The 26,922-nt window shown below is 36.2% G+C and overlaps 5 protein-coding genes across 7 annotated transcripts; 1 reads left to right on the top strand and 4 right to left on the bottom strand.

Annotated features, from left to right (window-relative positions):
- The first annotated feature begins 9,771 nt into the window (after nt 1–9,771).
- Nucleotides 9,772–12,342, top strand: LOC9311771 (cation/H(+) antiporter 12). The gene is made up of 2 exons (XM_021026037.1): nt 9,772–10,039; nt 10,167–12,342. Exons 1-2 carry the CDS (start codon nt 9,827–9,829, stop codon nt 12,336–12,338), a joined length of 2,385 nt encoding a protein of 794 aa, XP_020881696.1. The 5' UTR covers nt 9,772–9,826; the 3' UTR covers nt 12,339–12,342.
- Nucleotides 12,343–14,020: 1,678 nt separating this feature from the next.
- Nucleotides 14,021–17,149, bottom strand: LOC9311770 (cation/H(+) antiporter 4). Its single transcript, XM_002875656.2, has 3 exons — nt 16,694–17,149; nt 15,485–16,543; nt 14,021–15,368 (listed from the first exon to the last, which is right to left on the bottom strand). Exons 1-3 carry the CDS (start codon nt 16,955–16,957, stop codon nt 14,238–14,240), a joined length of 2,454 nt encoding a protein of 817 aa, XP_002875702.1. The 5' UTR covers nt 16,958–17,149; the 3' UTR covers nt 14,021–14,237.
- Nucleotides 17,150–17,244: 95 nt separating this feature from the next.
- LOC9311769 (50S ribosomal protein L9, chloroplastic) lies at nt 17,245–19,152 on the bottom strand. 3 transcript variants are annotated; one of them, XM_021026468.1, is made up of 7 exons: nt 18,928–19,151; nt 18,545–18,672; nt 18,340–18,385; nt 18,105–18,202; nt 17,975–18,022; nt 17,682–17,838; nt 17,245–17,459 (listed from the first exon to the last, which is right to left on the bottom strand). In XM_021026468.1, the coding sequence occupies exons 1-6, from the start codon at nt 19,078–19,080 to the stop codon at nt 17,718–17,720; spliced, it is 594 nt and encodes a 197-aa protein (XP_020882127.1). In that variant the 5' UTR covers nt 19,081–19,151; the 3' UTR covers nt 17,245–17,459; nt 17,682–17,717. The 3 variants fall into 3 exon arrangements, with proteins under 3 accessions (XP_020882127.1, XP_020882126.1, XP_020882128.1); XM_021026467.1 differs by having other exon boundaries at nt 17,266–17,466; nt 18,928–19,152; XM_021026469.1 differs by lacking the exon at nt 17,245–17,459 and adding an exon at nt 17,503–17,596 and having other exon boundaries at nt 18,928–19,152.
- A 249-nt stretch (nt 19,153–19,401) lies between these two features.
- LOC9311768 (pheophorbide a oxygenase, chloroplastic) lies at nt 19,402–21,890 on the bottom strand. The gene is made up of 7 exons (XM_002875654.2): nt 21,366–21,890; nt 20,875–21,110; nt 20,662–20,788; nt 20,441–20,577; nt 20,189–20,348; nt 19,833–20,117; nt 19,402–19,747 (listed from the first exon to the last, which is right to left on the bottom strand). Exons 1-7 carry the CDS (start codon nt 21,777–21,779, stop codon nt 19,493–19,495), a joined length of 1,614 nt encoding a protein of 537 aa, XP_002875700.1. The 5' UTR covers nt 21,780–21,890; the 3' UTR covers nt 19,402–19,492.
- Nucleotides 21,891–22,618: 728 nt separating this feature from the next.
- Nucleotides 22,619–24,128, bottom strand: LOC9313440 (probable S-adenosylmethionine-dependent methyltransferase At5g38780). The gene is made up of 3 exons (XM_002875653.2): nt 23,946–24,128; nt 23,204–23,848; nt 22,619–23,098 (listed from the first exon to the last, which is right to left on the bottom strand). The coding sequence occupies exons 1-3, from the start codon at nt 24,012–24,014 to the stop codon at nt 22,766–22,768; spliced, it is 1,047 nt and encodes a 348-aa protein (XP_002875699.1). The 5' UTR covers nt 24,015–24,128; the 3' UTR covers nt 22,619–22,765.
- Between the last annotated feature and the right edge of the window lie 2,794 nt (nt 24,129–26,922).

Genomic DNA, 26,922 nt, shown 5'->3' with positions numbered 1-26,922 from the left:
TGTGGGTTCAGATCCGTAACATTCCAGTGAACCATTATACCATTCCGGCAATCACTTTGTTGGGTGAGATAATTTGGCAGGTCATGGAAGTCTTCTTTGATCCAGATAAACCGCAGGAATTCGACTTCGTAAGAGTGAAGGTGTTGTTTGATGTTTGTAAACCGGTGCGAAGATTCAAAGTGGTGAATTTTAAAGAAGGTCCTGCTAAAATTCTTTTTGATTTCGAAAGGATTCAAAAACGTTGCTTTTCTTGTCAAAGGTTGACTCATGAACAAGAGGTTTGTCCTTTAAGGATCAAGCTGCTAGAAGATAAGAAGAGTGCTGCGAAAGGGACGGGCTCGACAAGTGTCGTTGCTAAGGAGAAGATCATCAAGGAGTCTGACCCACTATTTGGAGTGATTTCAGAAGAAGAAGTTGGAATCAATCCCGTGACGGGGAGATTAAAGATTGCTAAAGAAGTGGTTGATGGGATGCGGCAATATCTTATGGTTGCTGAAGGAGGAGAAAGATTGGCTAGAGAGGAGAGAATAAAAAAATCTCTTTTGGATCTAAGGAAGGATCCTCTAGGTGAAAAGACTATGCTGCGTTTAGAACCTTCTCCTACCATCTCCTCAAATTTAAACAAAGACAAAGGTTTTGTGTTTGGTTATGGAGAACAATTGGCTGCTGGGAGTAAAGTTGATCAAGCCAGTTCTTCGAAGAATTCGTCAAGTGTGCCCTGTGGAGATGTGGTTTTGTCTACAGGTGAAGTTCTGGGAACCCCTATACTGTCTAACTTTCTTCAGGAAAGTCCAACGGTATTTAAAGCTGGTCTCTCTGAGACTGGTTTTTCCGGTTCTTTCCTGAAGAATGGTAAACCAAGACAGAGGCCCTTTAAATCAAGGAGAAGAAAAAGTGTGCATGTAGTTCTGTCTCCAAGTGAGGTTGTCTCAGATAGAATTCAACAGGGTTTGTCAAAGAGGAAAGCACCTGCTGAAGTTAAAGTCCCATCAAAAGTTGCCAAGCGCAGCACCAAAAAGGTGGTCCCAAATGAGGGACCGTCCAATCTGTAATGAGCATCCTCAGTTGGAATTGCCAAGGCTTGGGACGGTCTCAAGACTTGACGATTCTTCGTCTTCAGGAAATGAGGAAAGAGCATTTCCCTGAAGTTTTGTTTCTAATGGAGACTAAAAATTGCAGTAATGTGGTGGTTGTTTTACAAGAGTGGCTTGGGTATGAAAAAGTGTTTACGGTGAATCCAGTTGGTCTTAGTGGAGGATTAGCAGTGTTTTGGAAGAAAGGTATTGTTGTAAATATCAAGTTTGCGGATAAGAACTTAATTGACTTTCACATTCAATTTGGTTCTTTGGAATTTTTTGTGTCTTGTGTGTATGGAGATCCTTATCACAGTTCAAGATATCTTTTGTGGGAGAGGCTTGTTAGGATTGGCATTCAAAGACTGGAACCTTGGTGTATGTTAGGTGACTTTAATGCAATCTTACATAATGGAGAGAAGCTTGGTGGGCCAAGGAGAGGTGATGCTTCATTTCTTCCCTTTAAAGATATGTTAGACACTTGTCAAATCTCTGAACTTCCTAGTAAAGGAAACCCTTTCACGTGGGGAGGGAAAAGATGTGATTTGTGGATTCAAAGCAAGTTGGATCGCTGTTTTGGGAATAAGAATTGGTTTAGACAGTTTCCTGTGTCTAATCAAGAGTTTTTGGATAAGAGAGAGTCTGATCATCGACCGGTTCTTGTCAGGCTGACTACTACTAGGGATAAGTATAGAGGCTGTTTTAGGTTTGATAAAAGGCTGTTCAATAAACCTAAGGTTAAGGAAGCCATTGCTGGTGCTTGGTTATCTCCTCAGGGTGGTGATGTGGTTTTGGTGTCTGATAAGTTGAAGACCTGCAGGAAGGCTTTGAGTAGATGGAAAAAAGAGAATAACCTTAATTCTCTGTCCAAGATTAAGCAGTGTCAAGTCGGTTTGGAAAAGGAACAATCCTCTTCTTTTCCCCGTTTTAATCTGATGAAATCTTTAAAGAGGGATCTTTGTCTCGCTTATAAGGAAGAGGAGACTTTTTGGAGTCAAAAGAGTAGACAAAAGTGGATGAATGGGGGGGACAAGAACTCTAAGTTCTTTCACGCCTCTGTGAAAGCTGCCAGGGGGAAGCAGTTTTTGGAGAAACTGAAAGATATTAATGGAAATTTTCATAAAGCTGAAGCTTCTAAGGGAGCTATTGCTGAGGCTTATTTTACGGATTTGTTTAAGTCTGTGGATCAGGGCAACTTTCAGGATTTTTTTGGTGATTTTCCTCCGACTGTTACTGATGGGATGAATGCTGTGCTGATTGCTGATATTTCAAAAAAGGAAATAAAAGAAGCAGTTTTTTTCTATCAGAGGTTCAAGTGCGCCAGGTGGTGATGGGTTTACTGGTTTCTTCTTTCAGAAGTATTGGAACATTATTGGTGATCAGATAACCTTAGAAGTGCAGCAGTTTTTTCTGACTGGTATCATGCCTAAGGAGTGGAATTACACTCAGTTATGTCAGATTTGAGACCAATAAGTTTGTGTTCTATGATGTACAAGGTTATCTCTAAAATATTGGTCAAGAGGCTTCAACCGTTTTTGGATGTGTTGGTGGCTCCTAATCAATCGGCTTTTGTGTCTGAGAGGCTGATTTCGGATAACATACTAATTGCTCATGAAGTGGTGCATGGGTTGAGGACGCATAAGCAGATTTCTACAGAGTTCATAGCCATTAAGTCTGATATGTCCGAGGCTTATGAAAGGGTTGAATGGGGATATCTTAAGGCTTTGCTGGAAGCTCTTGGGTTTCATCATAGATGGGTTCAGTGGATCATGGTAGCTGTTTCAACTGTGACTTTCTCTGTCTTAATTAATGTCCAGGCTTTTGGGTTGATTTCTCCTTCTAGAGGTTTGAGTTATTTTCTCGATTAGAGGTAAGCAATCACGTGTTGTCATTGATTTGGTCATCAACGGTAGCCCAAGGTAGCGTACCGGTAACTCTCCTGATTCAAATGGAAAATTGATTCGAATTTCTTCCTGCTCAGTGTTTGATATTCCTGCCATGTACAGAGTTGACTTCTCCAGACTGATTTGAAGACCCGAGCATCTCGCAAAATCATCAAATATCGAGATGACACCCTCAATTGATGTTTTATTTCCCTCGGCAAAAACCATTAGATCATCTGCGAAACACAAATGCGTTAAAAGGAGAGCTTGGCATCTAGGATGATAACCAAAACGGCCTTCTACTGCTGCCTTGTTAATCAAATGGGATAAAACATTCATACATATCACGAACAAATAAGGAGATAGAGCACAACCCTGTCGCAACCCACGTTTGCTGCCAAAAAAACCCGCAAGTTCCCCATTTACTTGTACAGAGAAAGATGCCGTGGAAATGCATAATCGAATCCAATGGATAAATTTCTGTGGAAAATTAAGAGCATGTAGCGTGTTCAGGAGGAAGGACTATTGGACCGAGTCAAAAGCTTTCGAAATGTCTATCTTCATCGCACAACGAGGAGAAATCTCTTCTTTGTGATAGTCTTTAACCAATTCTGAAGCTAATAAGACATTCTCCATCAATAAACGGTCTCGCACAAAAGCTGTTTGGTTAGGTGAAATAATCTCCGGTAGCAGCCCCTTTAGTCTATTCGCCAAAATCTTTGATATCACTTTATAAAGAACATTGCAACATGAGATTGGTCTATAATCTTTCATTACCTTTGCATCTTCTTTTTTGGGAATTAGCGCAAGAATAGTGGTGTTTACTCCCTTTGGAAGGAAACCCTTAGTGAAAAAAGATTGAATTGCCACTATAAAATCTTTACCAATTACCGGCCAAGCTGCTTTAAAGAATTCACTACTATAACCATCCGGACCGGGAGCTTTATTTGCAGGCATTGAGAATAACACTTCCATAATTTCGGCCTCTGTTACCACCTTTTCTAGCATGTTTTGATTATCGCCATTGCATCTAAAAGGTAACAAAGTTTCCAACTCTTCCACAGTTATACCCTCAAATTCCTTGGGTACCAGACCAAGAAATTCCGAGAAGAACCTTTCTGCTTCACTCTTGATTTCCTCTTGCGTTGAAACAGTTGTACCATCCTCACAGCAAATCTCTCGTATTGTGTTTTGAGCTTCCCGAATTTTCACAGCGTTGTGAAAAACTTTATTATTTTGATCACATCATCATCATTCTCTCTTATTGATGTATCATGTTTTAATTAGCGTTTTTAGCTTTATTTTACTTTTTTTTTTTCTTATTCACAAGCACAATTCTCGTACTTGTCCTATATGGTCGAGTATGTGGAGACTCTTGATGTAGAAAAGAATTTGGAGATTCTTAGAGCCAACAATATACATTTGGGAGAGAATGCTCTCTTTGTCTTCAAAATCCAACATTGTTGTTGAAGGAAGGAGTTTTAAGAGAACATGTTCCTCGAAATATCGGACGATTGAGACAAATAATTTTTCCTCAATTGTTAACACTTGCAAAGGTTTTCAGACCACTGGACGCGAAAAACAGCTCAAAGATGATTTAGGTTTAAATCATGTTAATTTTTTAAGCATATACATTTTAAAAAAAATCATATGATATTTTATATAAAATTTATTGTTGAAGGAAAGATTTTTAGTGGGAAATGTTACTCGAGATATCGGACGAGTGATGACAAATAATCTTTTTCAATTATTGACACATGCAAAAGTTTTCCGACTACCAGAAGCTAAAAACAGCTCATGGAGAATATCGAATATCAGAGGAAATATAAACAATATTTAGATTTTGATAGAGCGTAAATATTCATGATATATATATGAGATTATTTATATAATTTGTTAATCTGATATTGTTTTTTTTTTCCTTTTTGCAGGGCTAGACATCGATGATTATCGTCCCATCGGGGAGGAAATGGACCATGCATAGATGTGATGTTTGAGTCTGAAAACAATGCTGTAAGACATCTAAGCCAGTAATTAATTACTCGACCGTGCGCCTTGTTCTATTGGGATTCTAATAGACCGTGGACAGTTCTCGCGGAAAGCAATGTGACAAGAAAAAATAGGTACAACATAGATGTCGATCTGCTATTCATTGGAGGCAAAGATATGATAGGGATGCAATATAATTGGTGAAGAGGATGAAACATAACCCGAGGGTCCGTGTAACCGTCATCCGACTTGTCTTCGACCATGAAATAGATTTAGATTGGGACTACAATTTTGATAACGAAGGCTTAAAGCATTTGAAGAGTACCGAAGACACCAAAGATATTGTTTATACATAGAGGTTTGTGACCAATTGCTCGCCGAAGAGTATGATCTAATGGTGGTCGGGAGAGATCATGATATGACATCACAAGACTTGTCAGGACTAATGGAGTGGGTCGAACTACCAGAGTTAGGTGTCATCGGGGATTTGCTGGCGGGTAGAGATCTCACCTCTAAGGTCTCGGTTTAGTAGTTCAACAATAACAACACAACAAACGTGACACGTTTTGACTGCATGACTATTTATTTTTTAGGACAAGTTTTTAGAAAAAAATAACATGTATAAATATATAGTTATTGTTGAATTTAGAATTCACACAATAAATTTGTTTTAAGAGGGAAAACAAATCTGATTAACTCTCTTTATTAAAAGTTCAATCAAAGACTTGATTACAAAGGGAGTTTTTAATCTCTTGATGAATTAAGGTTTTTTCTCAAGAACAGAGAATGAATTAAGGTTTTTATATGAAAATTGTGGATCCCCCGAATAGGGACAAACTCCTCTATTTATACGAAATGAAGACGATCTAAAGATAAGCTAAATTTCTTTGTTTTTAGGGTTTGATCTTTGAATTGCCTTTTTCTTCAAATGTTTGCCATTGTTGAAGAGGTAAGTTCCTATTCTCTGGATATAGAGAGTTTGAAGATGACCTTTCCTTTTTGGTGAGAGGTCGGCTGGCGACTTTTGTGGGCTTTTGCCCATAAGCCTGGTAACGGGCATAACCGAGATTCTCCGATTTACCTGAATTGCTCAGTTTAATTTGGAACGTTCTCGGTTGAGGGGTGCTAATTCTTGCACCAACTGTTACTTTATCAATATATATATATATATATATATATATATATATATATATATATATATATATATAGTCAGTCATTTGTTTAAATACAATATACATTCATATATCTATATATTGAAATATTGGATGAGGTTAGAAACAAAAAAATATAGAAAAGAAAAGAATGACAAAATTTGTTTACTTGCAAATACGTAGATCAGACAAAACTGTTTTCTTATTTACATTTCCGGTCTACTACATTAACATGTTAATTTAAGGGATAAACTAATCATGAGTTGACTTAACAAAAAAATAAAAAATAAAATCTGAATTAAACACCAGTTGAGTCTTTAACCTTTCAAATCTCATGCAATATCGGCACTCGTGGATTAGTTTTTGGGCCTAGAAAGCCTTTGGGATCCCACGGTTATCAAAAAAAAAATATATCGGCACTCCATTGTTATACGATGACATATTTAAAAAAAATTACAATCTAAATTTTTCTTTAGTTTTCAAAACTCTAAAAGATCCTTCAAACAAAAAAAAATGTTCTTCATCACCAAGTCTTAAATTTCCATTTCTATGAGATTTTGTTTTTCGTCAAGGAGATTAAATTAAGTTGCTTCTAACATTTTCACTCTATTTTACTGTATTCCTAAACTTAACAACTCTAACTCCATTACTAAACTCATATTAACACATCATCATATTCTCTCTCTTATTTTCCTTTTTGTTATTTTCTTTACTAGGTTATGAACCCCGCGATGTCGCGGGGAAACTCATTTTCAACAAATATATTTGATTGTGTTTATGTATTAAATTACTATGATAATATGTTCAAATATATGAATTATTACATAAAATTAACTATGTTTTAAAGTTATATCGTAAATATTTTCTAAAACTGTTAAAGCAATTTATGAATAAAAATGTAAAAAAGAAGAATTATGATTAAAAATACTTTTGAAACATTTTTTATGAATATAAAATTATTTCTAAGTGATAAAATACATAACGAAGAGTTATAATATAGAGATGAGAAATTATAGCGGGTCAAAAACTAAAAAATCGGATGGAGTCGGTACTCAGAATGACTTGTGGGTGACTAAAAACTTTGCCCGAAAACTATTGTTTTTTGTTTGTCCACTGTTCTTTAAATATAAAATTAATATTTATTCTGTTATATATATTCGAGAAAATATAAAATTTGATTACGTAAATTACATCTATAACAAAAAAATAAACATTTACAAGATCTCATAAATTTATATTTATATTGATAAATTAACTGAGTAAAAAAACTTCTTCCTTGAATATTCATGTGCCGAATTGGAATCATTGCTTTTTCCTAACAATGTAGATAACTTCTGGATTACTATACCATTTGAAACGGTTCATTTGACGCTTACCACATTTAAAACGCCCAATCACAAGCGTCACATGAGGATGTCTTCTCATATTCGGACATTGTATTAGTGTTAACGCAACATCAATATTTCCTTATATAAAACCCATATATATATTGCCTTAAGATGGAAAGCATCATTGTTACCATATCAAATAATTAAAAAAAATTCACTATATAATCCGTCTAATTCTAAGAAAAAAATTGTTGGTATCTTCATAAGAATTATATATGTAAAGTTGATTAAAACTTTTCCGTTTTTATAATCATTCCAAAAAACTTTGGTTATATCAAGAATGAGAAGAATTTCTTTCACATTAAAATGAAGTACTATGTTAGAAATAGTTTAGAGAATAAAGAATTCAGATTATTTTTTTTGGATTCATCATGAAACAAATAATTTATGTTGAAGAACAAAAATTTCGGAACTACTTAGGAAGGATAAATATATAGAGTTCAAAAGTCATTAACATTTAAATAGACAACTATTCATACAAAAAGTTGTGACAAAAAAATGCAATAAAATATAGTGAAGAAATGTATTTAAATGAATAGATGCAACTATAAAGATACAACCGTAAACTGAAAAAATACGACTCTAATTGAACAAATAGAACTGTCCCAAAAAATAACCGTCAATATTTTAACGAAAGATGCGATAAAAAAGACAAAATTAGAAAAAATAACCGTCAATATTTTAATGGAAAGTTACGATAAAAAGACACAAACGAAAAAAGTAACCGTTAATATTTTAACGAAGAGTTACGATAAAAAGAGACAACAGAGAAAAAATAACCGCCAATATTTTAATGGAAAGTTGCGATAAAAAGACACAAAAGAAAATAGTAACCGTCAATATTTTAACAGAAAGTTACGATAAAAAGATACAACCAAAAAAATAACTGTCAATATTTTAACAGAAAATTACGATAAAATACACAAACGAAAACAGTAACCGCCAATATTTTATCTGAAAGTTGCGATAAAAAGATACAACCAAGAAATAAGTATCAACAAAAAAATTAACCGTCAATATTTTAACAAAGAGTTGTGATAAGAAACACAGCTGAAAAATAACCGTTAATAATTTAACGGAAAGTTGCGATAAAAAGATACAAAAAAAAAAAACCATCAATATTTTAATGGTAAGTTACGAAAAAAAGATACAACCAAAAAAATATCCGTCAACGAAAAAAGTAACCGTTTATATTTTAACAAAGAATTGCGATAAAAACACATAACCGAAAAAAAAATAACTGTCAATATTTTACCGAAAAGTTGCGATAAAAAGACACAACCTAGAAAAAATAACCGTCAATATTTTAACGGAAAGTTACGATAAAAAGACACAACTGAGGAAAATTATCCATTAATATGTTAACGGAAAATTACGATAAAAAGACAAACAAAAAAATTAAAGTAACCGCCAATATTTTATCAAAAAGTTGCCATAAAATACACAACCGAAAAATAACCGTCAACAAAAAAGTAACCGTCAATATTTTAACTAAGAGTTGCGATAAAAAAAAACCCAACCGAAAATAACCACCAATACTTAAACGAAAGGTTGCGATCAAAAGACGTAACCGTTCAGATGTGCAAATGACATTTATTGAGATTGCTATTATATATAGATTTTCTTTGGTGTGTTCTTTGTTGTTGTTTCAAATACGTTTAACGGAAAGACATCTTTTTATGAAATTAAGCAAAACGATGATGAAAGATATATGCAAATGAATACTAACGATTGTGCTGGGTGAAAGTATTTCCACCGTTGGATCAAACTCAAATTTGGACACAAGATAAGTAATTGAGTTTCATTTCATTTCTCGAACAGTTTGTTCAAATTTGGACATAACGATAAGTAATTGAGTTCTAACCTAATGCTTGCTTTTTTTAACGGCTGAATCAAATTCTCCATATTCGTAGATTCACGTTTTTCAACAAATAATTGATAGAATCTTAGAACTAGTTTTTTCTTTTGTGTGTGGATAAGTGTTTCTAAATTTGAGGTTCCATTAGTAACAGAAAATATTTGTTGTTGTCAGCAAACTAAACATAATAAAACTCTGTACTTTTTGTGTCTTTTATATATATGGACATATTTATAGGTTTTCCAGCTCGTAATTCTTCCAACAAATCATACCAATCAAAATCCAAACTGTTTTTGACTAACTAACTAACTCTTAGGAAAAAAATATCAAAAACTTATCAAAGACCAAAACAAAGTAAACAACAAAATTGACACGATCACCACTGAAATTCATATCCATAGATTTTTCACATGTTCTTTGAAGTTTTTTTTTTTTGTTTGTTTTCTTAATTCTCCAGAGTTGATACACCAAGTTTCTACAATTTATGAATACAACGACCTATATTCGCGGTTGCATACCCTTAGTGTTCAACATCTCTTCTTATGGATTTTGGGAAAACCTAAAATCGCCGGATGTGATTTTCGGGTATTCATTGCCTCTCATGGAATTTCAGATATTACTCATATTTGTATTCATCATCATGATTCACATTTTTCTTAGAAGCTTCGGCATTTCCCCGATTCCCTCTTATATGTTGGTAAGTATCCTTGCACATGTAACTTGACGGTCACGTAAGAGAAAAATAGATGTAACTTGACTAGCACGAAAACGTTTTAAGCAACATTTAACAATTATGCGTGCTAAGAAATGTATATTATGTTCAGGCTGGTCTGATTCTGGGGCCTCAATTGTTCAATCTTAGGGAGGTATTATCGCGGAAATTATCGTGGGATCCTGCACTGGATGGAAACGGGCCACTAAGAGGCCTCTCGGTGTGTGGAAACATTATGCTTGCATTTTTGATGACAGTCAAAATCAGCCGTCGATTAGCATTCAACAACGGATGGCTACCAATCGTGATCGGGGTTTTGAGCTTCATCGTTCCTTTTTTGGGTGGCTTCTGTGTGCGAAACCTCCACACAGACAATATAGACCCTCAATACTTGTCGCCGAGTAAAGTCCTTGCCGAGCGAACTGTGGTCATCTCAAGCCAATCCTCGATTCTCTTACCGACTGTCGTTCATTTCCTGTCGGAACTCAAGATCCTCAATTCCGAGCTTGGTCGCCTTGTGTTGTCTGCATCCCTTATCAATGACATCTTCGCTTCTATTGTCAGCATAGTAGCCTATCTTGCGGGAACGTACAAGAATATCTCTCCAATGACAGCCTACCGTGATCTTATAGCGGTGATTATTTTGATTCTCGTAGTCTTTTGCGTTTTAAGGCCGGTCGTAGAATGGATAGTAGAACGCACACCAGAAGGAAAACCTGTGGCAGATGTGTATGTACATGCTGCGGTTTTGAGCGTAATTGCTTCCGCTGCATACACAACATTTTTCAATATGAAATACCTTTTGGGACCATTCTTACTCGGCCTCATCATACCCGAAGGTCCACCTATAGGATCCGCCTTGGAAGCCAAGTATGAGGCTCTCACAATGAACGTGCTTACACCGATCTCAATTACATTCAGCACGATGAGATGCGACGTGATGAAGATCGTCTACCAATATGATGACATTGGGTACAACATCTTCTTAATGTTATTTACGGGCGTTTTGAAAATGCTGACCGGGCTGGTACCTTGCTTGTACTGCAAGATACCACTCAAGGAGGCAATAGCCGCTTCCCTACTCTTATGCTCTAAGAGTTTCTCCGAGATATTTCTCTACGAATCAACATTCGACGATTCGGTAATTTCCCTCCCAATCCACACTCCATTTCGCTATGATCTTCACATATTTATATGGTTTGTTTTTTTGCAGTATATATCGCAGGCAACATATACGTTCTTGATCGCTTGTGCGTTAATAAACTCTGGAATTATCCCAACGGCCTTGGCCGGACTGTACGATCCGAAGCGGAAGTACGTTGGTTACCAAAAAAAGAACATCATGAATCTAAAACCAAATTCTGATCTCCGGATCTTGACTTGTGTACACAAACCTGAGAACATCTCTGCGGCCATTTCATTTCTCCAATTATTACCCTCCACCATCGTGGTCACAGTCCTCCATCTCGTGAAGCTTGTTGGCAAAATCGTCCCCGTGGTAATCTCACACCACAGTAAATCAAAACGTGTTGTGACTAACTCCTACATCCATACAGCACACCTTGCATTCAGCCAGTTGGAGTCAGTGACCATGACCATGTTCACTGCTCTCACGCACGAGAACCTAATGCACGATGAAATCTGCAAGCTCGCGTTGGAACAAGTCGCATCGATTATTATCGTCCCCTCGGGAAGGAAATGGACCATAGATGGGACGTTTGAGTCAGAGGACGAGGCTATTAGACGTCTCAATGAGTCACTACTCCAGAGTGCATCTTGTTCTATAGGGATTCTCGTGGACCGTGGACAGTTCTCGCTGAGAGGAACAAGAAGATACGAGATCAATGTTGGTGTGATCTTCATTGGAGGCAAAGACGATCGTGAAGCACTCTCGTTGGTAAAGAAGATGAAGCATAACCCTAGAGTAAATATCACTGTGATTCGACTCATCTCTAGCAGAGAAATAGAATCGACTAATTGGGATTACATTCTTGATCACGAGGTATTAGAGGATCTTAAAGATACCGATGCCACAAATTGTATTGCATATACAGAGAGGATTGTGGCTGGAGGTCCTGAAGTAGCCACTACCGTTCGATCTCTTTCTGAGGATTATGATCTTATGGTGGTTGGGAGAGATCATGGAATGGCATCACCAGACTTTGATGGACTCAAGGAGTGGATAGAACTACCCGAGCTAGGTGTTATCGGAGATTTGCTAGCTGCTAGAGATCTCGACTCTAGGGTTAATGTTTTGGTAGTCCAACAACAGCAACAAACGTGAAAATGTTCCGTTTGTTTCTTTTTTTTTTTGTAAACCAATGTTCCGTTTGTTATGTATAATATATTTATTAGAAGATTGTTCATAAATTATCATTCTTAAGTTTTTAGGAGTACAAAATCCATTACACATAAACAACATAGTCATATAATAAGGCACTGAATGGCGTAGCAGATAAAGTGCAGATGACCAATGAATGTGTTTCTCCTGCTTTTAATGAGCCATTCAGAAAAAAGATAAAAAGCAGAGTTGACTGCATGCAGAGTAATAAATTTTTGTTTTTTAGTGATAAAAGTAGGAGAATCAATGCAGTTCTCACCCACCAGATAATTGGTGTGGTCCAACGGCAGTTTTAATTTTCTTTTTTTTTTAAAACGAAAATTTAATTAAATAGTCTTTCTTATCCTCTATAAAATAACACATCTCCTTTGTACTTACTTCACACACCACAAACCATAAAAAAAAAAAATTGCTTTCTCCCTCTTGTACGTTGCTCTCTCTTTTTAGAAAATATTTTTTTTTCTTTTTCAGAAAATTATAAATAAATATTATGGTATTTATTTATTTAGATATAGTATAAAATTATCTTTCTCATAAATTGTTATGATTGTCTACTTTCTATTACTAGTCTATTTTTTTCAAAGTATTATAATATAGAGATTAAAAAAATTAGTAAATCAGTTTTATGTATGTCATTTTGGTATATTTTTAAGATTTTTAAAAAATTCATAGAATTTCTTTTAATTTTGAATTTTTATGTATTAATAATTACATTGGTAAAAATACTATTTCTCATAAAATATTCATGTGGCAGTGTGCTGGTTCATGTGGAAATATTGACGTTGAAGATCACATAAAGTTTTGTCTACAAGTATACATTGTTTTTTTTGTTATAATTTTCTTTGATGTTAATGTATTGATAGAATATTTCTTATTTTTCTTGCAATAAGGGAGATCAAGATTGTGTTTACATGAAGTAGAATATTAGTGAACATATTAGCCTAACAATATAAATAAACATTTTTTAATCATATATAGATTCACCTATCAATATAATTTCTTCCAAATATATATTTTTACCTTTCTAATTTGTTATTACATCTTTACTTTGCAATATTCTAATAAATACAGCTTGGTGGCTTAAAAAAGTAAATTTATATTGCCTTTTATAAGTTTATTAAATTAATTTTATTTCACCACTCGAACTCATATTTGAACTGCTTGATCTGCATTATCTGCACTTGTCCTACATGTTTTGCACTTGTCCTGCATCTTCTGCAAGATTTGCAACGCTTGAACTACTTTTACCCTTCGAAGCCTAAATCAAAATAATTTAAAAGTGTTCGATTTATATATAAGACAAAACTAAAATTTGAAATGATATATGAAATATAATGCATGATAAATTGATAAGTATATTCGTTAACATCTTAAAAAGATTACAAAACGTAATATTCTATATTTTTAATTTTCTATTATAATTACTACGAGTTATATATATACATACAGTTAGTTTAGACTTAAAGAGGTTTGTTTAGTTGAAATGTATAGAAATTTGTATTTTAAGAACAAAACTGACTTTGCATGTTCTCTGACCCCCAAAAAAGCTTAGTAACCCTTTTTTAGCATAAATTCGGAAGGAAACTTCTCAAATTATCCACAGACCGAAAAAGGTTGAAATATATACATTGTAATCGTTACTTGTAGCTCAAGAAATTCTTTATTTCTAATCAATTCCTAACATGAAGTGGTAACAACAGGCGCTTCACAACTCTGTATATCTACCGACGCAACTTCCCCAAGTCCTAATGGAGTCTCGTTGCCATTTCCAGCTTGATCAATCGATGTTTCTGTCCCCAAGAAACACTCGTTCGATTCGTCATCTCCTGATTTCTTAAAACCCTAAATCATCTGTTGTTGTTGCTGTATTACCAACACAGAAGCTTGACAATTAAGATCCTCTGAAGTCAAGAGATCTCCAATGACGCCAAGTTCCTCGAATTCACTCCATTCTTCAAGCCCTTCCGTGAAAACACTCTTCCTTCCTTTCTCTCTTCCGACTATGAACAGATCGTATTCATTTGCAATTGATTTCAACAATTGTGATGTTTGATTTGCGTCATTCACTACTTCCTCGGAGAAGAAAATGTCAGCACCAGCAAGAACGTGGCTCTTAACGTCTCTGAGTAGTTCTAAGTCGAGCATTCGATCCCAATCGGTTGCTTGATTAGCTTTCTGTTCGGAAGAGATGAGTGAAACCACGGTGATGTTGATTCTTGAGTCACGGGCCATTCTCTTAGCGAGTGATAAAGCTTCTCTATCGTCTTTACCTCCGAGGAAGAGCATACAGACTTGGTAAGATGAGAAGTTTGCAGCTGTTTCTTTGATTGTTCTCCGGCCATTATTGCTTCGGTAGACGAAGATTCCGACAGAGCAAGGAGAGAGGTCGAGGACACTCTTGTTCAGTTTCCGGATCATCTTGCTGTCTGAAACAATGGCTGATCCATCAGCGGACCAAGTTATGTGAAAAGGAAGGATGATGAGAGACGTTGTGTTGTTGAGAGCCAGCATACAGATGTCCCCGTGCATCATCTTCGGGACGGATAAAGCCGTGTAAGTGCTGACGAAAACAGAGCCGAAAAAATCTTTGTGGAACTGTTCGAATGAGACAACTACGTTTTCAGAATTATAAGACGCGTTCTCGCTTTTACGGGTTTGTAATCGGTGAGAGATGAGGACTGGACTGGCTTGTCCTACTAACTCCATCAAGTGAAGGACATAAGTAGCTACCGGGTTTTCTCTTGAGGGACAAGTAGCTTCAAGGAGATTAATCATGGGACGGATATCGTCTGTTCTGTAGATACACGATAGAATCCTGAGCTCGGAGTTTGGTTTCATGTGAAGCATGTTCCGCTTCTCGTATCCTGCGTACATCCTCGAAGGATCGTAAATGCGTTTCAAGATCGGAGGTATGACTGCAGAGTTAAACAAGATGTACAGAGATAAAACCGTAAAGGTCACCGGCTGAATAGTCTGCAATGAAAATGAAAATGAAGGTCTCATGCCGTATAAATACTAAGCTCAGTGGCAGAGTGTATCAAAATGTGTTAGATACATTTTGAAGGAAATATGTCTATAGATGTACTTACCCCTCTTTGATACGCATAACCGTAAGCGCCGAACTCGAAAATGCCTTTGAATGACATAATAAGAGAGAGAGCAAGGCAGTCATTTGCTGGCATACCGTATAAAAAGGCTGGGAGAGTCGTGAGAGCGAATTTGACAACAAACGATATTGACACAATGATGAAAATACTCTTGAAATCTATCCAAGACTGTAAAATCGAAGTATCAATCTCTTCCGCGGAGGTAGCCACAAAGAAGGGAAGGAATGTGCCGAAAACCGCAGACTCGAACTTCTGGACGATTGCAGAGCCCAAAGGTGGACCGTGCGGAACAGCTAAACCTAAGATGAAAGGTCCCATGAAGATAGATTGCTTGCACCAGTCCGCAAGAATGGCAGATCCAAAGACAAGAATGATGATTGCATATACATAGAATTTCTTTACGGGACGACCTGAAGGCGTTCTCTTGACAATGAAGAACATTAATGGCCTGAATATGTATATGGCGAAACAAACAAAGAACACCACTGTGCCCGCACGCTTCATAGGACGGTTTCCAACAATAACATCGCCGATAAAAACGGATCCTAGCCGAGTTTTCTCATCCTTGAGTTCCTTTATAAAGACTAGAACCGCAGAGAGAATCGAGGTGCTGAAGTCACTGATCACTGCAGAGGACATAGCAAGACGGCCAAGCTCTGAATTCTGGAGCTTAAGCTCAAAAAGAAGGTTTCCAATTACGGGAAACGACGAAAGGCATTGGATCAAATAGATGAAAATGATTTCAAAGAAATTCAAAACTGGTTCTCCCTTTTTCGTCCCTACATCTCTTAAGATCAAGAAGAAGATAAAGGCGCAAACCGTTATAGAGAGTAACACTGAGGAAAGACCGATAGCAACGGCTTTTTTCCCAGTGCTGCGGATCAGACCCAAGTCCATTTTAACTCCCATCAAGAACCAAAACATCATGTAGGAACACGCACCCACCAGACCAAATAGAGTCTCTTTGTAGTCTTCCGTCGAGAAAAATTTCCTCGCGGGTGTATTCTCCTTCAGAAACGACTTGCTTAGGAGAATCCCAGTCTGCCAAAAACACACAGAGTTAAAAGAAGAAAACCTGAAAAAACTCACATACAAAGATACAAACTTTGGTATGACTTTTGAAACAATCAAATATCAAACATATGCAATGCAAACTAAGAAGAAGAAAGATTTGAAGATTCAAGTCCTTACAAGCATATGAGAGGTGAAACGAATCATGCCGAGACGTTTGAGAAAGAAATGGAAGAATTGCCAGAGAATGGTGACGATAAGGAAAATGATCTGAACATGTGGAAACATGTAATCATAGAACTTGATGTTCGCTCTATGATCTGGGATCTTCGGGGATGGCCATAGCCCGCTCGAGCTCGGGTTAATAGGCAAGATACCGCAGATCATGTTTGCTTCTCTCCATGTGTCTCTCAGGTAAACGTTCCTATCACCTTCCAACTCCATTGGACAAAACTTGTTAACAAGAACAAAGATGATAGAAACAAGACAATTATATGATTATAAAAAATCGAATTAAGAGCTATAACTGTTTTAAACAAAACAAGTTTTGGTAACTGAATTGGAGAGAAGCAGTGAAACAAAAAACATCTGGGTTTTGTCATTAAAGAACAACAACTCTCTAAAAATAGTCAATCTTGAGGGAACAAGAGACGGCGACATAGTTTTACAGATTTCTGGTTGTATGTTAGTTTTTTTTTAACAGCTTGTTAGTGTTAATTTAAGCATTCTCATCACTTCAACAGACAAATGAATAACTTCAACAGACAAATGAATACAATATAACTTAAAGAAAATATAATAACTTGAAGAAAATATTATATTTTTTGAACATTTCCAGATTCAAAAATAAGCAAAAATACAAATGCATCAAAGATCTACAAGAAAAAACTTCACATACTATCCTGCAACCTCAAGAGACGACTCTCTTTTCCCTCTCTGTATGTTCCTGCAACCTCAAAACACCAAACACAATGCGATGGTCAATTAGCATCTGCGTTTGCGGCTAAACCTTAAAATGCAAAACGCCATTTGACGGCCAAGATTCCCGACCAATGTTCAGAGTCCGAATATGGGATTAACTACCTATTTCCATGTGAATTAAGGTAAGACTAATGTCTCATTTCAGTTAAGAAAAAATAGACACATGATATGGAGAATCGAGAAATACCTTGGGATGCAGTAGGAGTCTTGAATCGTTGAAGGGTTAGTTGGCGAAAACGTTTATCCTAACTCGAGCAGTGACATCGGGGTGGAGCTTGAGTTCGGCTATGTATTCTCCGGTTTCACGGATTTCCGGGAGGGAGACAAGGCGTTTGTCTATGTCTCTGCCAAACCCCAGCCACAGAGAAAACCATATTAGGTTCTTCGAACAACAGTGAAAACCAAATGCAGAAAACTAAACCACATGAGAAAGCTTGTAGCTTTTTATGTGGAACTGTACAATGTTCTGTGTTATGTTACCTTTGGAGCTGCGCTTTGATGATGTCGACGAGGTCTTGTGCTGTGACACTGCAGGAAAATTTAAAGTTAAGTACAGGCTAGACATGATTCCCAATACTCTTAAATCTAGATTTGCTTAAACAGGACTTACGATCCAAATATCTGTTTGCCTTTACCGCCTTTGCGTTTAACCTTGAAAGCACCAACGGTTTCAAATACCAGTGCCAGTTGTTGCGCCTCTTCTTTCACCTGCAAAAAGGTTCCAAGCAAAGAGAAAAACAACAAATAGGTGAAACTCAATAACCAAAGAGTTTTTTTAAATCACGCAAACACCCAACTTTACAAATTGAGCAAATAAAAGAATCAATGTATTTATCTCAGATTACCCTTTGCTTCTCTGCCTCTATCCGTTCATCTTCCATTTTCAATTCCCTGTTAAGAAAAAAAACAACACAAAAAACAGATAATGATGCATCTCTGGCCGATCTTACAACAACATTGTAGCAAAGTCTCTCGAAATACAAGGCCTTATAAACCAAATAGTAAGAGCATACGTAAGCGAACGGAACTTCCGAAGTTGAGGTGACTTACTTAAGCAGAAGTGGAGTCATAAGCTGAGCCTTTCCCGTAGGCAAAAGGAAGTTTCTGAAAAATCCAGCTTTCACATCAAGTAATTGCCCTTGCTTACCCAAATCCGTCACGTCCTCTTTCAAGATTACCTTAAAGAAACAAAACAACATTACCATTTGCATTTCATTTACTCCATTTCTTTATCCAAAACCAGGAATCAAGAACTAAAATACAAGATACAAGAATAAAGACGACATTTTTTGTACTAAACCCATAAAATTAAGTATCTTCAAGTTTTTGCTTTCATCTCCACCAAAATTCTCCCAAAACACGAACTCAAATCAAAAACTAACTAAAACCCAAATCAATTCTTGAAGATAACCCATGAAAGGTAATGACTTTACCTTGCGAAGTTTCTTAGCTTTCTTCTGGGAAACAACTTCAAATTTGAACCTTCGCTCAGATACTTTTAGGGTTTCATTTGCACCGCTATTGAAGCTGTGTGACCAACAAGGAGAGGAGCTCCATGAGAGAGACAAAGCTGTAGAAGAAGCCATTGCAAATGCTGATTTCAGTTCAAAGCAGAGATAAGAGCGCACAGTTTTAGTGTTGTTATCTTCTTATCGGCGTAACAAGAGTGACGAATGTTTTTCTTATGTTTCGAATTTGACCCCGTAATTATTCTACTTTTCTGTTTTCTTGTTAAATGTTTCTTAAAGTTCAATTGAGTACCCAACATTTAACAGTTGAATCATTTATTCTAATTTGGGTATGAAAAGCAAATGTTGGATAGTTTTTTCTAATTTGGGTATGAAAGACGCATCGCATTTTGTTCGGGTTGATTTTGACCGTTTTCATGTTCATTTTCGAAATGTAGGTACGGGATAAGGTTACTTACTTATACAAGTGTAGATGTAAATTGCTAGAAGTTTCTCTGGATTTTGATTGTACATATACATACATATACATCTATTCGATTTCAGAATGGACATAATCTCTAAACACAAAGTTCTTCTCTTGTTCATGTAAAGCATATGCAGAAGCAGCTGATATCAGTGATAAACCCGCCAGAACTAGTCGAATCTGGACATCAGAAGGAACACCAGCTGTGGCGGCACAGAAAACCGTCGCGCCAACAAGAAACTTCTTGAGGATTTGGAAACTGTTGTAAGCCCCTTTGCAGGAGGAACACACTTGTGTATGCTGCTCAAATCTATCAAGCATCTGTTCAAATTTTCACATAGTCAGACGGGTGTTTGTATATATATAAAGATCAAAATGATGTTAGGAGGCATGATTGATGGCTCACCTGACGCTTGGTTAAGACAGTGGAAGGGAGAGGTTGGTTAGCTGTGGTGGAGCCGAACCATTCAGGCTGACTCTTGCCATGCCGTCTTAGCCAGTTTCTGAAGGCTAGAACGAAACGGTCTGCTTGGGTTGGAGTGAATGTGAGCTTTGTGTACTGTTTGTTCACGTCGTAGTCCGGTGACTCCATTGATTTAGAGAGGAATACTTTCTCTTGTCCTTGAAGTACGATCATGTCTCCGTCATAGACCAAGTTTGATGTCCAGTGTTCATACCATCTCGGTACAACCTAACGAGGGAAAGCATCAGAAGACGTATGTTGGCAAATCAGATGAAGAGGCACAATCAAAGTTTATTTACCTGCCACCAAGCGGGTCCTGGTACAGAGAATTGGAAGAAGTTACGGGCGCTGCAAACAATGGAACGGGTCTTTCCTGGAGCCATTGGTATGTTAAATGAGCAAATCCAAATTACCCATTTTTGATTACCGAAGATTGGTAGCTTTGCATCAATCTCAATTCTGTAGACAACCATACAAAACCCCATTAAGTATGAAGCTGTATCCTAAGTCCTAACCATGTATTATCTATTGTGAGGAAACTGAAGACTCACTTGTTCAAAGAATAGCATGGAGCAACAAATTTTGCGGTTATCCTTGGATTGTCATCATTCGCACCTTGGAAACCCCAAGGCCCACTTGACTCCACCTTGAACGGCAATGGTTTGGCTCTGTCTCTTCTTCCTGTAACCTGTTAACAACACGAACTCATCACCTAAGGATAATTTTCCTTAGCGAAAATGCAAACACATTGGGAGCTTTGAGAGAGAAACACCTTGTGATGAGCAAAATCGATATGGGAAGGATCAGATACATTTTCCATGAGAGTATCATATCCATAGAAAAGATCCCTCTGAATTGTCACCGTCGAAAATTCTGGTCTATCAAAATCATCTGGCAACCTAAATTGTTTAAGACCACCGCATTTAATGTAACGAACATTGCTATGTTCATGAAAGCCAGAGAAGATAATCATTTCGCTCGTTACCTAGGAGGTTCAATTGAATTGGCTCTATCCCAACCATTTTCATCAGGCCACACAAAGAGAAGACCTTGAGACACCATTGTCGGAAACTTAATAGCGCAAGCTCTCGGGGATTTAACAGCACGAGCTTCAGGACCTGAAGTAGCAGCTTGTGGAATCCTAGTGCAAGATCCACACCCACTAAAGGACCATCCATGATACGAACATTGCAAGTGTCCATTCTCATCCAACCTTCCTTCCTACATAACCACAAAGCATCAACACATACATCCATAAATTAAAGCTCAAAACTTTGGTTACATAACATCACAATAAACAACACAAAACTGTCCTGATTCTGATCCTAATATTATATTCATATTGAAGCTGTGACCTAATTGATATACTTATAAAAATCAAAACTTTACACTAATAAACAATCATCTCTAATAATTTATTCTTCTAATCCAAATCACAATAACTAATTAAACTATTTATTCCAAGAGAGAGATTACAGATAAAGGAGCGAGCCGGTGAGGACAAAGATCATCAAAGGCGGCCCATTTCTGATCATTCCGATCAAACCAGAGGACAAGGTCTCGACCCAAGAGCTGAAACCGGGTTGGTACATTCGGATCCAAATCCTCCACCAAAGAAACTGGATACCAATGATCTCTCCACTTAAACTCAGACTCTTCTTCTTCCGTATCTCCGCCGAACTCTTCTTCGATCCGCTTCTCCTCCGCCGGATCCGAAGTGGGTATTGACGGTGGCGCCGCCACGCGTAAAGGGTTGTTGAAAAGTTTTGATCTTGATGGAGAAATTGAGACTTTGAATGGGAATTTTGTGGTGGGAGATAAAAAGGGAATCTTTTTGGATTGGGATTTTGTGATTGTTGCAGAAGTAGAAGAGAGTAAAACTACTGACATTTTCTGATTTGGTTATGTGGATTTTGATGTTGTTTACTCTTTTTTTGATGAATCTATTTGAAGCTACGAGAAGAAGGAAGAAGAAGAAGAGATTGCGTGCAAGTATGCAATTTTTCCGTGGACATTGATACCATTTGTTGTCTTTTAACGAGAAACTGTGAACAAATGGATTTAACACGCGGAGGATTTTGGCACATTGCAAATATGAATGTGACTTAACTTAATCCAAAAGCTAGCTAAGAGTTAAAGATTGCCACATCCTTTATATACTATCCAAAGATCTTAATCCCAAGCAATGTGGGACTTTCTAATAGGCCTTCTCGAGATGTGGGTGGGAAACGGTCCAACGGGAAACAGCCCAAGCCCAACATCTCGGAAATACAACAAGACATGCCACTTATATGGGCCACATAGGTGAGAAACCATTTGTGTGGGAATTTCTTGTTGGGCCAACCTTGAGCTCTGATACCATATTAGGAATGTGGCCTAACTTAACCTAAAAGCTAGCTCAAGAGTTAAAAGATTGCCACATCCTTTATATACTATCCAAAGATCTTAATCCCAAGCAATGTGAGACTTTCTAATAATGGCACATAGATTTTTAATTTTTTGGCACATACACTTTGCTTGCAATCAAAATGATCAAAAATGTGTTTTCAGTATTTGGATTTGTGTTATTGGGTAATTTTCAAAAATGCTATGCATTTGAACATTAATGTGATATGGGTATTTCTCATTATTTAGTCATTAAAAAAAATTGATAATTATATTAATGTAAGGTAAAAGAAGTGAGATCTTCTTGTAATTGTAAGTAAAATGTTTTGTGGTTGAAGAAAAAATCAAGAAGACATTTGAAAGTAATATGTGTAGCATGTGATACACAAAAACGATAGAGACTATTAAAAATGAGAAGAACACATCATTGTAATCACATTATTAAAGTCTCAGATTTATTTCATTTCACAGATCTACATTGACCATGGAAATCAGTTTCTTCGAAGCACAATGAGGTATTGCATTCCGGGTTTGGCTTTGGCTAATTGAGGAAGCATTTCTTGCGTCTTCTCTTTCACAAGCTCATATGTTTTCTCCATCGCATCTTGGCCAAATATTGAAGCTACAGATCCTCCAACCGTTACCTTAAACGAGACCGTCAAAAACTCGGGGTCTAAAGGATACTCCCCCTTTGAGTGACTAATTTTTTCGAATACCTCAATCGTGAAACACCCGTTATCCTCGATGATTTGCTTCAATTCATCCGCTTGTGGAGCATAGATAGGCAATTTAAAAGTGTCAAGCTTTTGTTGATCTATTAGACCCTTTTAAGAGAAAAAAAAACAGAACATGTTAGCATCAATAATTATTAGTACTAATATATATTATAGACAAGTTAACTAATGTTTTATATGAGTTTTGAAGTTTACCTGGTTAGCAATTTCATTAAGAGAACTTCCAATGAAATCAATCATCATGCCTTCGACCGTTTCAAACATTTGAACTCCATTTGGACGACATGATCCAAGAATCAATAGCAATCCACCGTACACGAGCTCTTGAGCTCTCGCGTTCAAGAAACTCCCCAAGTCGATCTTGTATTGATCGAGAAACAATTTCGTAACTTCTTTTGAAGATCCGGAGCAATGTATGTCCTGGTTCCAAACAGGCGAATCGCGGTCTTTGATTTCCTTAGGAATCTTGGAAACGAAGTGGAGTGAATAAGAAGAAACTCCCACATGAAGACTATTTCTAGGAAGGACACGACCAAAGAAAGAAGCTGGAACTCCAGTTGCGAAATATCTTCTAGCCGGAGGAAGTGTCTTGAAGAGAGTGTTGAAATCGTTGTTCGAAGAATCATTGAAGAAAACTTGGAACTCGATTCCATCGATAGTACTTTCTTTCTTATACTTGTTTTCCACAGCATCAATTATGTTTTGTACCGCTGTGAAAGTGTTTGGTCCAGAGGAACAACCAAAATCTGCTATGTTAACAAGATTTGAAGTAAAGTCGATATCGAGTTTCATGGAAATGGCTTCATTGACCTTTTCCTTTGCAGCTATAACCAGTGCTCCCTGTGAACCATAAGTGATTTTTAACACAAATAAAAATTATAACATTATTTTATTTGATGATAATTAGTAGAAACAATATCATATAGTAATAGTTAACCTGGTATTTCGAATGTTCTTGGTAACTGTTGCGACCTTCACCGCCGATCATTGTGAAAGAAGTCGACATGTTTCTCTTGTATCTCTTGTCTTGTGATAATTCCTTTTTTAATTTGTTTGGTTGTTGTTGTTTTGATTGCAAGACTATGTAGTATGTGCCTATTTATTGTATCCATCGGTCAGCCTGGCTTTGGGGTATAGCCAAATAGACTAATCAATAAACTTATTGGTCACGTTTTACTAATCATATAAATAATATTTAAACATTTGTTGAGGCAGCCGATTGGTGTTGACTTTTTCTTCCAACCTTTTTATCAAGAAAACGTGCCAATAAAAGAAAACTAATACTATTATATAATATAGTTTAAGACATGCCAAAATATCCGGACAAGAACAAAACTAGTAATTTGTTCCTTCAAACTGGATCTTCGTTCATAAAAAGTGTGATTAACTGATTATAATGTATTGGTTTTTATGGTGTTGAGCATGGTATATAACCAAATTATACAATTATTTGATTCTATCGTCAAAGTTGTAATTCAGTATGGTCTATCTATCTATCTCTTCCAAAAAGTTCTATAAGATCAACCTCTAAAATTACCTATTTTGTATAGGTACAAACGAGAATTTAGCGATTGGAAACATAAAAAAAGAGATTGGTAGTTTTCGCAATCAACAGACCGCAAGTTTTATATATAAACATAAATCATCAAGGACTTGCTATTCAGCTCTTATAAACTAACCATAACTCATAAAACATGGAACACAATGTATAACTAATCAACAAATTAATTTGGTAGAGAGTAGACATACAGAAAACCATATATGCTTAAACCAAAAACACGAAGAACTTCCTTTCAATATACAAGAATGCTAAACCTAGTTTAATGAGAAAATTGGAGACATATATATACATATTATAAGGGATCTAGGTTTTTATGTCCTCAATTCTGAGCCCCCTAGATCAGAGAAAAAGAGAGAAAAATCATTAGAAGAGAAGAAGAGAAAGAAGAGGAGAAAATAAAGAAGAAGCTAGCTGGATCCGCGGAGGACGAAAGGGAGAGAGATTCAAGGCAGATAAAAGAGGAGGTGACAAGAATGAGGTTCTCGTCGTGACTCGTGAGGGTTGAGCAGCCTCCAAAAGAGGATTATATAAGACTCGATCAAGTGAGCCTTCACTCCTTCTCCAAAAACAGTTATAGAATTTGAAAGCTTAAACAGTTTAGAAATATGTTTAAATCGGCTAAATTTCATAAAAGTCTGTTTTGCAATTTGAATTTTGTTTTGGTTTGTGTTGTGAAAGACAGGAGGTCGGAGTTTGAGTTGAAAAATGCTGTTTTCCCTCACCTTCTATAACACCTTATTCTACAACTGTTTACTCTAATTTAAAATCAAATAGAAAAATCATCTCTGTTTTCTAAAGATCAACTTATCTTGTTCTCGTTTTCTCTCTTGCTCTCATTCTTTCTAGATAATTTTTTTTCTTTATATTTGTGTTTTTCACTTTCTTTATATTTTCAAATCATGCTTGCTTTTCTCTATACTTTTCACTTTTCATATGGACTAATTTCTTCGTTCATTAATTTATCCTACGGAGTCTATACATATGCAATTATACATATTTACGTTAAACATATTCTCAAATGTTGGTTTATTTTATAGCATTGGAATAAGTTCTTATAAATGATAAGATTTAAATCTTTTATCTTTTTTTCTTGCAGAATTTAAATTATAGTAGATGAAGTAAAAGATGTTCGTTGGATATAGCTTTTGAGTTTTAATATAAAGAAAGACCAACAAAACATAAGATATTCAAGATTTTTCTAGGAAGAACAAAACGTCTACGATCTTCTATAGAAGCCTATCAAACATACAAAACCACCATCTCTATGACTTAAGGCCTTCGACTAAGCATTATCTTGTTATTTGTGTTTATGTTTCTATTTTTTTTTGTCAACCACACATTAATTTAAAAATCACTTCATGATTGGTAGGCAATCTCGAGGAAACGAGTTTACAAATGAAATCTCAAAAAATAAACTTCTCGAGTGACGAGTTAAGTAATCGGCCTGAGAATTATAAGAGCGAGGAATATTAAAGCGAGAAAAAGGAAAAAAAATTCACGAAGCTAACCAAGCTCATCTAGTAGATTGGAGAAAACATGCTACTCATCAAGCGCATATATCATTGACACTAGCTGTATACTGTCTGTTTCAAACACCTGCTAATCAATCCTTTCTAAGAGAACACTTTTCATTGCCAATAAAAGAGCATATATTTCCGCGTGAAGAGGAGAGGCACTCGTCCGTTGATATTTTGCTCCAAGTAGTATTGTTTGATGGTCTCCCCGAAAGCACCACCATCCTAAACTTATTATTGGATCTGATTGTTTTCAGGAGCCGTCGATCCGACATCTTAGTGTGTGAGAAGAATTAGTCATTGTTTTTCTAATTTGAATTGTTTCTCCAGATTCAATTGAGCTTCTTTCCACAATAATTGTTCATTTAAGGCATGATTTATTATATATATTTTCCGTAACGTGATTTATTATTTTTAAAGGTTCATAATGCAGACTTTTAAAGACTATTTTTTGTTTCTATCTTCCATAAGAACCATAAAATCCATGGGAAACAATGAGATTTTCCTCTCTCATATGCATTAACTGGTAATCTCCAAAATAAGAAGTCTAGATTCAAATATACCGAAATTAAAAGAAACTTCAAATTATATGTTTTAATTATACATTTGCTTCAAATATACCAACTAATCATGCGGACGAAAGCAATTACTTATCGAATTCAAGCAACAATGCCTAAATTCGTCTTCAATCATGGCTAAGAACTACCAACAGAGGCGGCTTAATCTTTCAAAATAACCTAATCTCGCTAAAATAAAAATAAATAAAAAACCCTAATTTTTCTAAACTCAAAGAACCCTTACAATTTTGATTTTCTAAAAATACAAGATTTTATGACGAA

Source organism: Arabidopsis lyrata (assembly GCF_000004255.2).
Source record: "Arabidopsis lyrata subsp. lyrata unplaced genomic scaffold ARALYscaffold_5, whole genome shotgun sequence".
Lineage (NCBI taxonomy): Eukaryota > Viridiplantae > Streptophyta > Magnoliopsida > Brassicales > Brassicaceae > Arabidopsis > Arabidopsis lyrata.
Note: the sequence above shows the minus strand (reverse complement) of the source record. Positions and strands in the feature narration are given on the sequence as shown.

Excerpts from the sequence above, each read along its gene's own strand:
- LOC9311769 (XM_021026467.1), bottom strand. The coding sequence starts at position 19,080 with ATGGCTTCTTCTACAGCTTTGTCTCTCTCATGGAGCTCCTCTCCTTGT. Across the intron at positions 18,203-18,339 it reads TAGAGGCAGAGAAGCAAAGG|GTGAAAGAAGAGGCGCAACA; the intron begins GTAATCTGAGAT and ends ACCTTTTTGCAG. Across the intron at positions 18,023-18,104 it reads GGCAAACAGATATTTGGATC|TGTCACAGCACAAGACCTCG; the intron begins GTAAGTCCTGTT and ends ATTTTCCTGCAG.
- LOC9311771 (XM_021026037.1), top strand. The coding sequence starts at position 9,827 with ATGAATACAACGACCTATATTCGCGGTTGCATACCCTTAGTGTTCAAC. Across the intron at positions 10,040-10,166 it reads CGATTCCCTCTTATATGTTG|GCTGGTCTGATTCTGGGGCC; the intron begins GTAAGTATCCTT and ends TATTATGTTCAG.
- LOC9311770 (XM_002875656.2), bottom strand. The coding sequence starts at position 16,957 with ATGGAGTTGGAAGGTGATAGGAACGTTTACCTGAGAGACACATGGAGA. Across the intron at positions 16,544-16,693 it reads GTTTCACCTCTCATATGCTT|ACTGGGATTCTCCTAAGCAA; the intron begins GTAAGGACTTGA and ends TGTTTTTGGCAG. Across the intron at positions 15,369-15,484 it reads GTTATGCGTATCAAAGAGGG|ACTATTCAGCCGGTGACCTT; the intron begins GTAAGTACATCT and ends TTTTCATTGCAG.
- LOC9311768 (XM_002875654.2), bottom strand. The coding sequence starts at position 21,779 with ATGTCAGTAGTTTTACTCTCTTCTACTTCTGCAACAATCACAAAATCC. Across the intron at positions 20,349-20,440 it reads CCATGCTATTCTTTGAACAA|AATTGAGATTGATGCAAAGC; the intron begins GTGAGTCTTCAG and ends GGTTGTCTACAG. Across the intron at positions 19,748-19,832 it reads CTGTCTTAACCAAGCGTCAG|ATGCTTGATAGATTTGAGCA; the intron begins GTGAGCCATCAA and ends AAATTTGAACAG.
- LOC9313440 (XM_002875653.2), bottom strand. The coding sequence starts at position 24,014 with ATGTCGACTTCTTTCACAATGATCGGCGGTGAAGGTCGCAACAGTTAC. Across the intron at positions 23,849-23,945 it reads AAGAACATTCGAAATACCAG|GGAGCACTGGTTATAGCTGC; the intron begins GTTAACTATTAC and ends TATGGTTCACAG. Across the intron at positions 23,099-23,203 it reads TTAATGAAATTGCTAACCAG|GGTCTAATAGATCAACAAAA; the intron begins GTAAACTTCAAA and ends TTCTCTTAAAAG.